This window comes from Desmodus rotundus, chromosome 9 (genome assembly GCF_022682495.2).
Source record: "Desmodus rotundus isolate HL8 chromosome 9, HLdesRot8A.1, whole genome shotgun sequence".
NCBI classification, from domain to species: Eukaryota; Metazoa; Chordata; class Mammalia; order Chiroptera; family Phyllostomidae; genus Desmodus; species Desmodus rotundus.
Genome location: NC_071395.1, coordinates 104,437,296 through 104,449,960, shown reverse-complemented (window position 1 = coordinate 104,449,960; position 12,665 = coordinate 104,437,296). Strand labels below are relative to the sequence as shown.

At 48.7% G+C, this 12,665-nt stretch overlaps 1 protein-coding gene and 1 non-coding gene across 9 annotated transcripts in view; both read left to right on the top strand.

The window, feature by feature from the left end:
* Positions 1-12,665, top strand: part of MED24 (mediator complex subunit 24) — a 29,971-nt gene that overhangs the window by 1,122 nt on the left and 16,184 nt on the right. For 4 of the 8 annotated variants that reach the window (XM_071219380.1, XM_053912128.2, XM_053912127.2 and 1 more), the window contains exons 2-4: positions 6,166-6,316; positions 6,833-6,999; positions 7,089-7,171. In XM_071219380.1, coding sequence (XP_071075481.1) covers positions 6,870-6,999; positions 7,089-7,171 — 213 coding nt within the window. In that variant the 5' untranslated portion in view covers positions 6,166-6,316; positions 6,833-6,869. Of the gene's footprint in view, positions 1-5,825; positions 5,926-6,165; positions 6,317-6,352; positions 6,401-6,832; positions 7,000-7,088; positions 7,172-11,958; positions 12,013-12,665 lie in introns of those variants that run through there. The other 4 variants (XM_053912133.2, XM_053912130.2, XM_053912129.2 and 1 more) reach the window with 3 other exon arrangements.
* LOC112316634 (U1 spliceosomal RNA) lies at positions 7,317-7,480 on the top strand. Its single transcript, XR_002976033.2, has one exon. It is a non-coding gene; the product is annotated as a U1 spliceosomal RNA (small nuclear RNA).

Here is a 12,665-nt window from a genome sequence, read left to right as displayed (position 1 = left end):
TTCGATCGCCTTATGTTTTTAATCCTTTCGGAGTTTTATTTCCCATTACGTCCCTTCCCCTCTCATTTCTAAGATCCACTGTCTCCCCTTTCAAATGTCACCCTCTTCCAATGTAGGTTCTTTCTATTCACTGTCACCAGCCATTTCTTCAGCAATCTGGTCCCCCTTGCTGAGCTGGGGAAGGGACAAGGCTTGCCCTACACCCCCGACTCTCGGTTTCACAGAGGGGGTATGCCCTCCTGTGTTTGCCCCTACCAAAGTCCAAATGGTGCCAGGGCCCATCTAAGGAGCAGGGCGGGCAGCACGAAAATGGACCCCCTTCCCCCCAGGAGAGGTCTGCACCGCCTAGCCCACCGTCCATGCACACACACCTGCATTCATGGACATAAACCAGCCCAGTGACGCCAGAGCCCCTTTCATCTCGGGATCTCCCAGCGCCAGGCAGAGCCCTAATTACCCCAGCACCCCCTCTGGCCCCACCGGTTCCCCTGATGTCATTAGCCCAGTTTTACCAGCGGGGGCCACAGCCTTCCCACGGCTTTCAGGGCGGGGCATTATCTCCACTGTCAGCCCTTGGAGGTGTGTGCGTGTGTGTGTGTCAAGGAGAGCTGTTGTGCTAATCTCCCAGTTTACTCTGAAAAGAAAATCACTTGCCCACTGTGGGGTTCTGACCAACAGCCTGGGGTGGGCAGTCCTGGCCCATCTCGGTCTCAGCCACCTGCACCCTCAGCTCTGCTGCAGCCACTGCTCTCACGGGGGCTCTGGGGGTTGCAGTGCGTGGGGGAGGGGAGGGTGCTGTCTCAGGGCCCACTGGGGCCATGGAGAGCAGAAGGGCAACTGGGATGAAGCCCGGGGGCTGCAGAGTGGAGAGGTGGTGAGGAGGGTGTGCAGTGGGTGAAGGGAGCCTGCGGCGTGCAGTAAGCAGTGGCGGCTGCAGTGGGGAACCGGGGCTGCAGAGTGCAGAGTCAGCATGCAGTAAGTGAACCTGTGGGTTGGGCTCGGGCTCACAGTGGCCGTGCAACAGCTGCACTGTGGGGCAGGAGGCTGTGTCGTGCAGAGGCAGGGCAGGGTTCGGTGTGCTGAGGGTGGCTGTGTGACATCGATGCCACCTCCTCAGTGATCAGGTTTGGCTGAAATTCTTAGGAGCAAGGCTGCGTGTGCATTGTTCAGGGTGCATGCTCTCCCCTGTACAGAAATAGTCTCTTGGCGCAGGGCTGCCCGAGGCCTTGGGCGAGAATCCCTGAGCACGGGGTACATTTATGAGACGGCCCGTCTACACTCTGCATCAGTCAGGAAGAACCAGGAGGCGGGGAGAGGTCTAGCAGTCATCTGGATTAGGGAAGGGCGGCAGGATGAAGGGGGAAGATGGAAAGGCTGTGGTTTTGTCTCTCCCCCATTCTGACTTCCCCGTCACATCTCTCTGTGATGAAAGGCCTCAAAGATGTTGGGTGGGGAAGACTTTTTGAAATCCTAGACCCAGAGCTATAGAAAGTGAAGTGCCTCCTGACCCACCTTTCCCCCACTCAGGGGCAGAGTGGCGCACCTTGAACTCAAAGACACAGTTCACCATTCCTCCTCCTCCTTACCTCTCCCCCTTCCCTCGGCTCCCACTATGGGCTGCTGACAGACCTGGGCAAGGTCGAAATGAAGGGCACCCTGCCTCCAAAGCAGGCATCTTGCCAGATGCCAGGGCCTAGCCCCGGTCTGGGCTTAGAGCCCCGGCCCTTGTGTTGTGTCATTGCCCTTTCCGCCCCTCTCACCCTGCCCACCCCCAGTTCTGGAAGCTTCTAGCTCTTCTCAGTCATTTCATCTCCAGCTCCTGTTCTCTACCTGCCATGAAACCCCACCCGGCTGTCTCTTCCCATCCCCCACCTCTGCTTCAGGGCTGAGACGGGGGAGAGCAGGAGGGTGGGGCACAGTGATGAAGGATAGAGACCCTCCAAGGGGATGTGCCTGACAGCCCCCTCCCTCTTAGATTTTGGTTGCCATGGAGGCAGCAAGAACAGCCTGTTCTCTGGGCTCCCATGGCAGCAGCTGTGCCCAGGCCCCTCCCTCTTTTCCTTCTTGCTTCCCTCCCTCCCAGACTGTTGCTAGGAAGCACCCCAAGATTTCTTGAGGGTCCCACCCCTAGAAACCAGGGATCCAGATCTCTTTCTGAAGAGCTTCCCCCAAAAGCCGTGAAGTCAAAACCCCCACACATCATCCTCCACCCTGGCTAGAAGCCCCAGGGTATTTGGGGGAACAGGGGACGGACCCTCTACCAGCCTGCCCTGGAAAGGGCTCTGTGGCCTGGGCCTCAGCATTCCCCCCACCTCATCTTGACTTCCCAGGTGATGGCAGCAAGTGATGAGGTGTCCAGCAGAGACCCCCCGACTCTACAGATGCAACCCCACTTTTGGGGAGTTCTGGAAAGACCACCAGCTAAAAGAACCTCAAACCCAGGTGTTTCTTCCCCCTTAGTGATCTTTCAATCAAGAAAAGATGGTGAAAATAAAGGAAAGGAAGCAGGGACGGTTTATGGGAGTTGGAGATCAAGCAGCGGAGATGAGAGACCGGGAAATGAGCAAACAAGTGCACTGCTAAAGGTGAAGTGGGGACTTAATACGCCCCTGTCAATCAATCACCTTTGTCCCATCAGGTGCCCTGGTGATGGGTCACAAACAAGGGAGCCAGGGAAGGGACTCAGGCTAGGCTGGGCCTTGCCTAGGCTGAGCTCAGGCAAGAAGTGAAAAAACCAGTTTACACCTTCTCCAGGTTGTTTTGCAGAGTTTCTCCTGCTTTTTATTCATGCATTTGATACATTTTTTGAGCACTTAATATGTGCCAGGTATTGGGTCCCCTAAAGTTTCCGGCTTCTGGTTTCACTCCCATACGGACAGCCCTCATCTAGCCTTTGCCAGGAGACAGAAGAGGAGGAGTAGGGGCAGCCCCCTTTACCACGGAGTTTGGGTCTTCCTATAGCGCAGCCTCCCCCTTCAGTGAAAGGCTGGTGTGGAGGCCAAGGGTACAGAGTGGCTCTTAGGGCCTGGATGGGGGGGGCGGTGCAGAGGGCTGGCAGGCTGGCCGTCGTTCCCTGCCCCCGTCCCGCCTAGCACCTCTCTCCTCTGCACTGAGTGTGGAGAGGGAAGGCCTCCTTCAGGGTGTGAGAGGACACTGCTTGGAGGATGGTTCCAATTCTTGCCTTTTTCTGTTTTTGGTTGGTCTTTTTCTGGACCCCTCGTAAAGTCAATGGGAAGATAGAGACAGAGAACAGTGGGGGATCCAGGAGCTGTCCCGAGGTAGGCCCGCCACGTAGGTCTCTCCCCATCCCCTCCTCCCAGCTACATGGAAAACATGGATTTTGATGCGGGTACGAGTGGGGGCAGGGAACTGGTTTGGAGCCAGCTGTGTATGGGTGTGTGGGAAGGACGCTTTCTTTCCCCATCCACCTGCTGCCAATTAACTCCTCAGAGTGGGGATACCCAGGCCAGCTTCCAAAGGAAAATATTCCATTAGGGGAGGGGAATGACTCAGTTTCCCTCTGTGTCTTACATGCTTACCAAATATTTCAGTGTTTCTGGGTCTAGACTCTCATCCCTTTTTTTAAACACTTCTTTCTAGCTTAGATAAGGAATGTCTCTGTCCCCGTGGTTACTCCAAACCCTGTTCCTCACAGCTTCTTACCCCACCCCAAGCCCCCATTCCAGCCTAGCTCTTTTTCTGCTGCTGCTGCAGTGCCATGCCACTTTGCCTGACTGGCTTCCACCTGCCCGTCTCCTCTCCAGCCAGACCCCTTCCCCAGGCAGACGAGCCAGCACGCTGAAGAGGCTGGGGTTTAGGCCTGAGAGAGCAGAGGTGGGAGCTCAGCCTCTATCGGGGAGAAGAAACAGAGAGCAAAAGAAAGTGGAGTAAGAGGGGTTTTTGAGAGGGGCTGTGTGAGGAGAGGGCTTCCCTTGTACCACCAAAGGGGATGTCAGCATCTCTTCCCTGACATGTTGGAGGATTATCATGGAGTCCCATCCTTGTGCGGGGGTGAGGGGTGTGCAGAAGCCAGAGAGCTGGTGGGTCCTGGGAAGCTACTGTGAAGTGGAGGGAAGAGGTGACATATGGGGTGGCTATCTCTGATCTTTACAGACGAGGAGTCACGACAAAGTAGAGAAGCTGAAGATGGTCCTTTCCCAGAACTAAAGGAGTCCAGTCCTTGGGGGAAAACCCTGCCAAGCCTAGAGAAAGGGCTGCTGGTGAGAGGTGGGGGGACAGGGAAGGCAGATGGCCTGACTACAAAAGCCACCTTGCTACTGTGAAGTGGGAAGGAGCGCCCCCGCCACCACCACCCCCAATCTGCCAGGCTTCCTGCCAGAGGGAGGTGGTTTGAGCTTAGAATATTTCTATCTTCAGGGCCCAAATATCCCCCACTTCCATGTGGACTGGACCCAACACTCACTGCCTCAGTCAGGAGCAGTCACAAAGTTGACAGCGTCTCTCCCAGAGGGGCAGTTTAGGCTATGAGGGATGGAAGAGGAGCGGCAGGATCCAGAAATGGCTCAAGGTGGGGGGCCTTTGGCTGCGGTAACAAGAAAGGAGCGAGGGGAGGGGAGCAGGCAGAGGCTGAGTGAGGGTCCTGGGAGAGAAAGGGATGCCAGGTACGTGAGAGACTGCAGAGAAACAGGGTTTGTGGCCATCTCAAGCGAGTGTGGCTTGGGGGAGGCTGGAGGTGAAGTGTGAGGAGTCTGGGTTCTCTCCCCGTCCTGCTTCGGAAGCGCTGGCTACTCATATTTGGCAGCTGTTTTGTATAAACACTGTTCCCCAATGGTACCACTCGGGCAGGCACAAAAGGGGGCAGAACGGAGCCGGTGTGGATGGGTGTATTGGGAGGGAGAGTCTCGGCCATAAGCAGTCATGCCCTTAGAGGGATGTGATCTGGCTGCCTTCCAGCTGCACTCTCCCCTTCAGAACAGGAGTCCTTGTCTCCCTGTTGAACTACATTCCAGATACCCGGGGTCCTGTTATTCCTTGTCCTAAGGGCCACAAGTTTGCTTCCCAAGCCTGAGTGGGCTGCTCTCCCAGATTCATTTCCCTGAGGACTGATTTTGCCACTGAAAGGGTGACCAAAGAGAGGTTGTTGGGGAATTGGGAGCTTGTACTAGGGTATCAAGCGCCTCAGGGCATGGGATGGGGAGCTGAAAATAGTAGCAGCAGCGGGGTGCTAGCTTGGGCCTCCACATTTGCTCTCGGTCCTGGTTGTAAAGGTGAGGGACAACCCATCCTCAGCACAGGGCAAGGATGAGAGCTGGGTATAGGGACGCTCACACATCGGATCAGAAGTGGTTAGCATTTGCTTTTGGGCTTCTCACTGAGGGGGAAAGAAGGGCCAATGGCTGAAGCCATGGATGTAATTATCTACAATATGGTTCCAGAGAATAAGCGAGCCATCACATTGTTTTTAATAAACTTCTGTTTTTAAAGAATAGTTTTAGAAATACAGGGAAAAAACTGAAGATAGTAGAGGGTCCCCACCACTCCAAACCCAATTTTCCCTTTTGTTAACATCTTACATTCATATAGTACATTTGTTACAATTACAATTGTTACAAGGAACCAGTATCGATATATTGTTATTTACTAACGTCCATTCCTTATTCAGCTTTCTTAGTTTTTACCTAATGTGCTTCTTCTGTTACAGGATCACATGCAGGATACAGAGTTACCTTTACTTATCACGTCTCCTAAGGCCCTCTTGGCTACACTGTCTCAGGCTTTTTTTTTTTTTTTTTTTTTTAAATTTTGATAACCTTAACCTCCGTTTCCTCCTCACTTTCCTCCTGTTTCTCTTAGTATTCAGGCAGTCTGCAAGGCCAGGAGAGTTTGGGAGGACTGTCGGGTTTGGGGGTGAAGCGGTGATGTGTGTGAAACTGACGAAGCCTCACTGTCGCCTCAGGAGCACAGGTGTGGAAATGAGAAGAGCTCTGGTAGACCCAGAGGTTTAGAAAATACTTTTTTAAAAAAGAAAAGGGCTGGGAAAGAGGGCACGCACTGCTAAACGAACACCACCCCTTTGCTGCGCCGACTAACTAGAGGGTAATGAAGGAGTGTGGGAAGAGGATTTAAATCCGGGCGGCAGTGACGTCACCGGGCGACGCGGGACCAAGAGCGGACTGACAAGAGCCCTCCCCGCTCTCCCCCCAGAGTCCCTTGATACCTTAGCTCCTACAAAGTCCTTCCGGAAAGAGAGAAACAAAGTGGGCCCGCTACTCATCTTCCTCTCTAGCTCAGTCCGAGAAACTACATTTCCCAGAAGACATCGCGGCGTGACCTGTCTCTTGCTGCATTGGTTCACGTACGTTACTCCCAGCCAATAGAAAAGCAGCTCTTTGAGAAGTGCCAAAATGGCGACCCCTAGGACCTATAACTAAATTGTCCGGTAGGCTTAATTTGGGGAGGTGGTGGATGAAAGAGAGAGGGAGTTATAGTTTCAGGGGTGGGGAAGGTGGAGGAAATTGGGGGGGGTCCTAGATTTGGGGTGGTAGTGCCTGAGGAGCGGAGCCAGAGCTAAGGGAATAATTAGGCAACCAGAACTGGCTTAACCCTTTGCTGTCCTCTTTAACTCGTTGTATTAAGCCCTTTTGGCACCCTCATCTTCAGTGCTCCAGTTTAAGAAAGGGTGGTTCAGGAGGGAAGAACCTGAAGGGATCCTCACCACCCCCTTTCCCCATTTTTCCTTTTCAGTTCTAATGTCTCCCTCAAATCTTCCTGTATCTTCTCCATTCCATTTAACTCTGCACCCCCCCGCCCCGTTCTTTTTCTCAGAATCTCCTCTTCCTCTTCTCATCCTCGATTTTTCCACACCTCACAGCTGACTGCCACCGGCCCCGCCTCTTCAGCGTGAAATCATGAAGGTGGTGAACCTGAAGCAAGCCATTTTGCAAGCCTGGAAGGAGCGATGGAGTGACTACCAGTGGGCAGTCAACATGAAGAGGTTCTTTCCAAAAGGAGCCACCTGGGACATTCTCAACCTAGCAGGTCTCAAGTGAAGTAGGAAGGAAGGATGAGAGCGCTAAACCCAGGAAAGTTGTAACCACACAGTCTTAACTTTGTTATTCCCCCTGCAGAAGCACTACTGGAGCAGGCCATGATCGGACCTTCCCCCAATCCTCTCATCCTGTCCTACCTGAAGTATGCCATTAGTTCCCAGGTAAACTGCCCTGTCTATTCCAGAGAGTGAGGGTTTGAAGGTAAAAGATTTGGAGTTCAGCTGTCAGCACATACTGTCTGGGTGAATTTGTTTGAACACCTCACTTTTCTGAACCTCAGCTTTCACATGAAAAGAATAATACTTCATACTTACCTGGCTGGGGAGATACCGTGATCACGAAGGTGGTTTTCCCAGGGTGAGGCTTATCCATTGCACTCCAGATGTGCTGACCCCTGTGGTTTCCCCAAATGTGGGAAACTCGGCTGCATAACTTGTGATAGTGGGAGACCGCGTTCATGCTCTCCCCAGGGAAAAAATAATACTTCATTGGTTGTAATGTATATTATATTAACTTATTCTACAGTAAATATTTAGGAATGCTTAAATGTGCCAGACAGTGCTGTAGGCCCTGGGGATATGGCTGTGTACAAGATCTGGTCCCAGTACCCACAATATTTAGTGGGAGGTAGAGGTTAAATGAGCAGTCAGTCACAGGATAGGCTTACGATAACGCTAGGACAGAGTATGATGGGACTACGTGAGAGGGGCACCTAATCCATTCTGAGCAATCAGGGTGGGAGATGTGATGTTTAAACCAAGACGTGAATGTAGAATAGGAGTTAGCCAGGCAGACTGATGAGAGTGTGCAGAGTAGAGAGAAAAGCACATGCAAAGGCTGGGGAGCAAAGATCTCGTGATGTTTGGGAGCTGAAAAGAATTTGCTATGGTTAGAGCAGCAGTTGTCATCTCAGGACCTTTTATTTATTGATTTTTAAAGATTTTATTTGTTTATTTTTAGAGATAGAGGAAAGGAGGGAGAAGGAGAGAAACATTGATGTGTGAGAGAAACATTGATCCGTTTGCCCCTCACATGCCCCCAACTGAGGACCTGGCCTGCAACCCAGGCATGTGCCCTGATTGGGAACCGAACCACCCACCTTTTGGTTCGCAGGCTGGCTGAGCTGCAGTTTACTGAGCATCCACCAGCCAGGGCTGTATATGCTCTTTTATTTAACATAAGTGTTTTTAAGCTTTATCTATATTGTTGTGTATGTCAGTAGTTCATTCTTCTGTTAAATTGCTGAGTAGTATCCCTCAGTTGGTACATAGTTCTTATACTTCCTCTTAGCATCATGCCTGCTTTCCATAGTAGCACGTATTTACCTGCCGTATTCTTTTATAGTGGAACACCACTATAATGTTGCATATGTACTGTAATTTGGTGGTTTTTCAAATTTCTTATTGCTGTAATCAATATTTCACTGAACATCCTTAGACTTCTCTGCATATCTGGGAATATTTCCTTCATTTAGATACCTAGAAATGGAATTGCTGGCTTGAAGAGTACCCACCTATTAAATTGTAGATTCTGCAAATTGCTGTCCAAAAAGGGTCGTCTCGATTTACACTCCCCTCCATAGTGTTCGATGGTATTTCTACACACCTGTGCCAGGGCTGGATAGAGTCTTATATTTTTTTTTCCAGAGAAGCAAAAATAACATCATGCTATATTATGCATTTCCATGACTGTGATGTTGAGCGTATTTTTGTATGCATATCTTCTGTGAACCACTTATGTGTGCCATTTGCCCATTTTTCTATTGTTTGATTGTTTTCTTTTTTTTTTTTTGGTAACAGCTTTATTGAGATATAAGTCATGTACTATATACACAGTTTACCCATTTAAAGGTAATGAAACTCACTAGTTTTTAGAATATTCAGAGTTGTACAACCATCACCAGAATCAGTTTGGAACATTTTCATCACTTCCAGAAGAATTTTTGCTGATTTTTAAGTGTCTTTTAATATAATCTATTTTGTAATCATTATCTGTTATATATATTTAAAATTTCTGTCACTTTTTTTAACTTTGTGATTTTTATTTTCTTAGCCTGCAGAAGTTTTTAATGTTTTTGTTGCTAGGTTTAACCACTTCTTTTCCTGTGTGGCTTCTTTCTTACATAAGGAGTTGCCTGCTCCAAGGAGCAAAATATATTCTCTAATTTCTTGCAGGACTTCACTTTTAGTTTTTACTTTTTTGTTTTTTTCTGTTTTTAAATATATTTTATCGATTATGGTATTATAGTTGTCCCAATTTTTCCTCCTTTGCTCCCCTCCACCTGGTAACCCCCATTCCCTCCAGTAATTCCCACCCCCTTTAGTTCATGTCATGCATATAAGTTCTTTGGCTTCTCCATTTCCTGTAGTGTCTTTAACATCCCCTGTCTGTTTTGTACCTACCAATTTGTACCTAATCCCTGCACCTTTTCCCCAGTTCTCCCCCTCCCCACTCCCCTCTCCAGATAACCCTCCAAATAATCTCCTTATCTATGATCCTGTTTTTGTTCTGCTAATTTGCTTAGTTTGTTTCTTATATTCAATTGTTGATAGTAAATTTATTGCCATTTTAATGTTCATAGCTTTGATCTTTTTCTTTCCTTTTTTTAAAGGTTTTATTTATTTATTTTTAGAGAGAGGGGAAGGGAGGAAGAAAGAGAGGGAAAAAACATTGATGTGGGAGAGATAGATCAGTTGGTTGCCTCTTGCATGTCTCCAGTTGGGGACCTGGCCTGCAACCCAGGAATCGAAATGGCAGCCTTTCGGTTTGTAGGCTGGCAGTCAGTCCACTGAGCCACACCAGCTAGGGCCTTGGCATTCTAATATATTTCATTGATATCTTTGTCTTTTCTTGCATCAGTTGTTTACTTTTTTAATTACTATACCTTTATAGTATGCTATCTGTCTAGGCAAGTCTTCCCATAGTTTTATTTTTCAGAAATTTCTTGACTGTTTTTAGGCATTTTCATTTCCATACAAATTTTAAAATCAACTTCTTAAGTTCCTTTTAAAATCCTATTATGTTTTGATGGGAATTTCTTTGACTTTGTGGATTTGGGGAATTTGTGGATTAACTTTATTTTATTTTTTTAAAAGATTTTATTTATTTATTTTTAGACAGAGGGGAAGGGAGGGAGAAAGAAAGGGAGAGAAACATCAATGTGTGGTTGCCTCTCACGTGCTCTCAACCAGGGACCTGGCCCGCAACCCTGGCATGTGCCCTGATTGGGACTTGAATGGGTGACCTTTTGGTTTGCAGGCCAGCACTCAATCCACTGAGCCACTCCAGCCAGGGCTATTTATTTCTTTTTTAAAATATTTTATTTATTTATTTTTAGAGAGAGGGGAGGGGGAGAGAGAGGGAGAGAAACATCAGCATGAAAGAGAAACATAGATTGACTGCCTCTCACACACCCCTAGCCAGGGACCTGGCCGCAGCCCAGGCATGTGCCCTGTCCAGGAATCAAACTGACAACCCTTCGGTTTGCAGGACGATGCCCAGTCCACTGAGCCACATCAGTCAGGGCTATGGATTAACTTTAGAAAAATCACTGTGGTTGTAGTTTGAAGAATGAGTTGGAGGGGAGTAAGACAGAAGGCAAGGAGACCATTTAGTCTGGCATGTTTTTTCTGTAAAGGACCAGATAGTAAATATTTTTTGTTTTGCCGGCTATATGGGTCTGTTACCACTATTCTGTTGTTATAGCTTGAAAGCAGATGTAGGTAATATGTAAACAAGTGGACATGCCTGTGTTCTGATAAAACAGTGAGAAAAACAGTGAGTAAAAAGGTGAGAAGCCAGATTTGGCTTGCAGGCCATAGCTTTCCCACTCCTGATTTAGGCTATTGCAGTGATTCAGGTAAAAGATGATACCAGCATAAAGTTGGGAAGTGGCAGCAAGAAAAAAAAAAAAAAAGATGAATTCAAGAACAATCTGGGGTGGGGTGGAGGGAAGGGGAGAAAATGCAGACAATTGTAACTGAATAAAAATAAATAATAAAATGAAATGTTTTTTCAACTTAAAAAAAAAAAAGAACAATCTAGGAGGTGGCATTGAGAGGACTGGTGATTAACTGGGTGAGGGGCACGAGAGAGGGAGGAAGAAATCCAAGCTCGTGTCTTCAGTTTCTGGTTTGGAGGACTGGGTGAATGACGGGATTGTAAGAAGACTGGGAGTAGAGTAGGACTGTTGCTAGGGTTGGCGTGCGGGTGAGGGGTGGAGGTGGCGTGTTTGATTTGGCCTTGCTCTAATTAAGGTGTCTCTGGGCTATCAAAGAGAGGATACTCAGTAGGCAGTTGAACATACATGTCTGGAACTCATAAACAGAGGCTGAGACTAGAGCTGTGGATTAGGAGTGTTCATCTTCAGATGGAAATTGAAACTATGGGCCTGGGTGAGAGTGCCCAGAGAGCGAGGAGAGTGAGCAAGGACGGGAGTGACCCAAGCAGAATTCCTGAGGAACCAATCACATTTAAGGAACACTTACAGGACAGGGATTCCTTATAGGAGTCTAAAAAGAAGGAGTCAGCGAGGAGAGAAGAAAAGCAAAGCAAAGCAGGAGAGGGTGGTATCAAGAAAAGCCCCAGCCCTGGCTGGTGTGGCTCAGTGGAGTGAGTGCTGGCCTGCAAACCAAAGGGTCACCGGCTCAATTCCCAGTGAGGGCACACGCCTGGGTTGTCCCCAGTGGGGGGTGCTCAAGAGGCAACCACACATTGATGCTTCCCTCCCTCTCGTTCTTCCATTCCTCTCTCTCTAAAAACAAATAAATAAATCTTACTTTTTTTCTTAAAGAAAAGCACCAGGAGGAAGGAGAGGACTGCAGAATGAGGAGGTGTTTCCTGGTGTTAGATACTGCTGGGAAGTCAGTGAGATCAGAACTGAGAGCTGTCCATGGGGTTTAACAAGAGTTCGCTGATGAGCTTAATGAGAAGACTCCTGCAGTGGGAAGGACAAGTGATTGGAATGGGCTGCACTGCCAGCGGGAGGTGGGAGGTAGACACGGTGAGTGTAGAGAACGCATGCCTGTGGAGAGCAGGAGGGAGGGTGATGGTTGGTTGGAGATGTGGGGTCTGCGGGAAGTTCCTTTAAAAATAGAAGAATCTCGAGATGTATAAACACTGATGGGAAAACCAAGAAGGAGAAAGGCTGAAGTAACAGTGAGAAATAAACAAACATGAAAGACTTTCGTGACTTACGAAGTGCTCTGCAAAATTAGTAATTTATTTTTCCTTCAGAGTCAAGAGGCTCTTTGGTCCAGTGCCGTGCGTGGAGAGGGCACTTAAGAGCAGTCGGGGTGTTGAATGTGGAGAGCGGAGGAGACTGGAGAGCAGCCGCGGGGCCAGTCTGGGCTAGCCAGGTGCGCGGAGGGCCGCACAGACGTCCCAGCCTCAGGCTGGGGGTAGTTGGAGCTCCTACGTTGATGGATGTATTAAGATTGGAATAGGTCACATCCTGCTGTGAAAAACTGTTCACCATGTGGAAAGTATTTTTAGGTCTCTAGAGTAGAAGTGCTTTATTGATACTGTTAGCAAAAATTAACTGAACAGAATTCTGACTTTGGAGACCGTATAAATGTATTATACCTAATGACATCCCTCAGAACATACAGAATTGGGGTTTTCTCTTCTGGTAGTTTGGGGTCTGTTTGTAGTGGG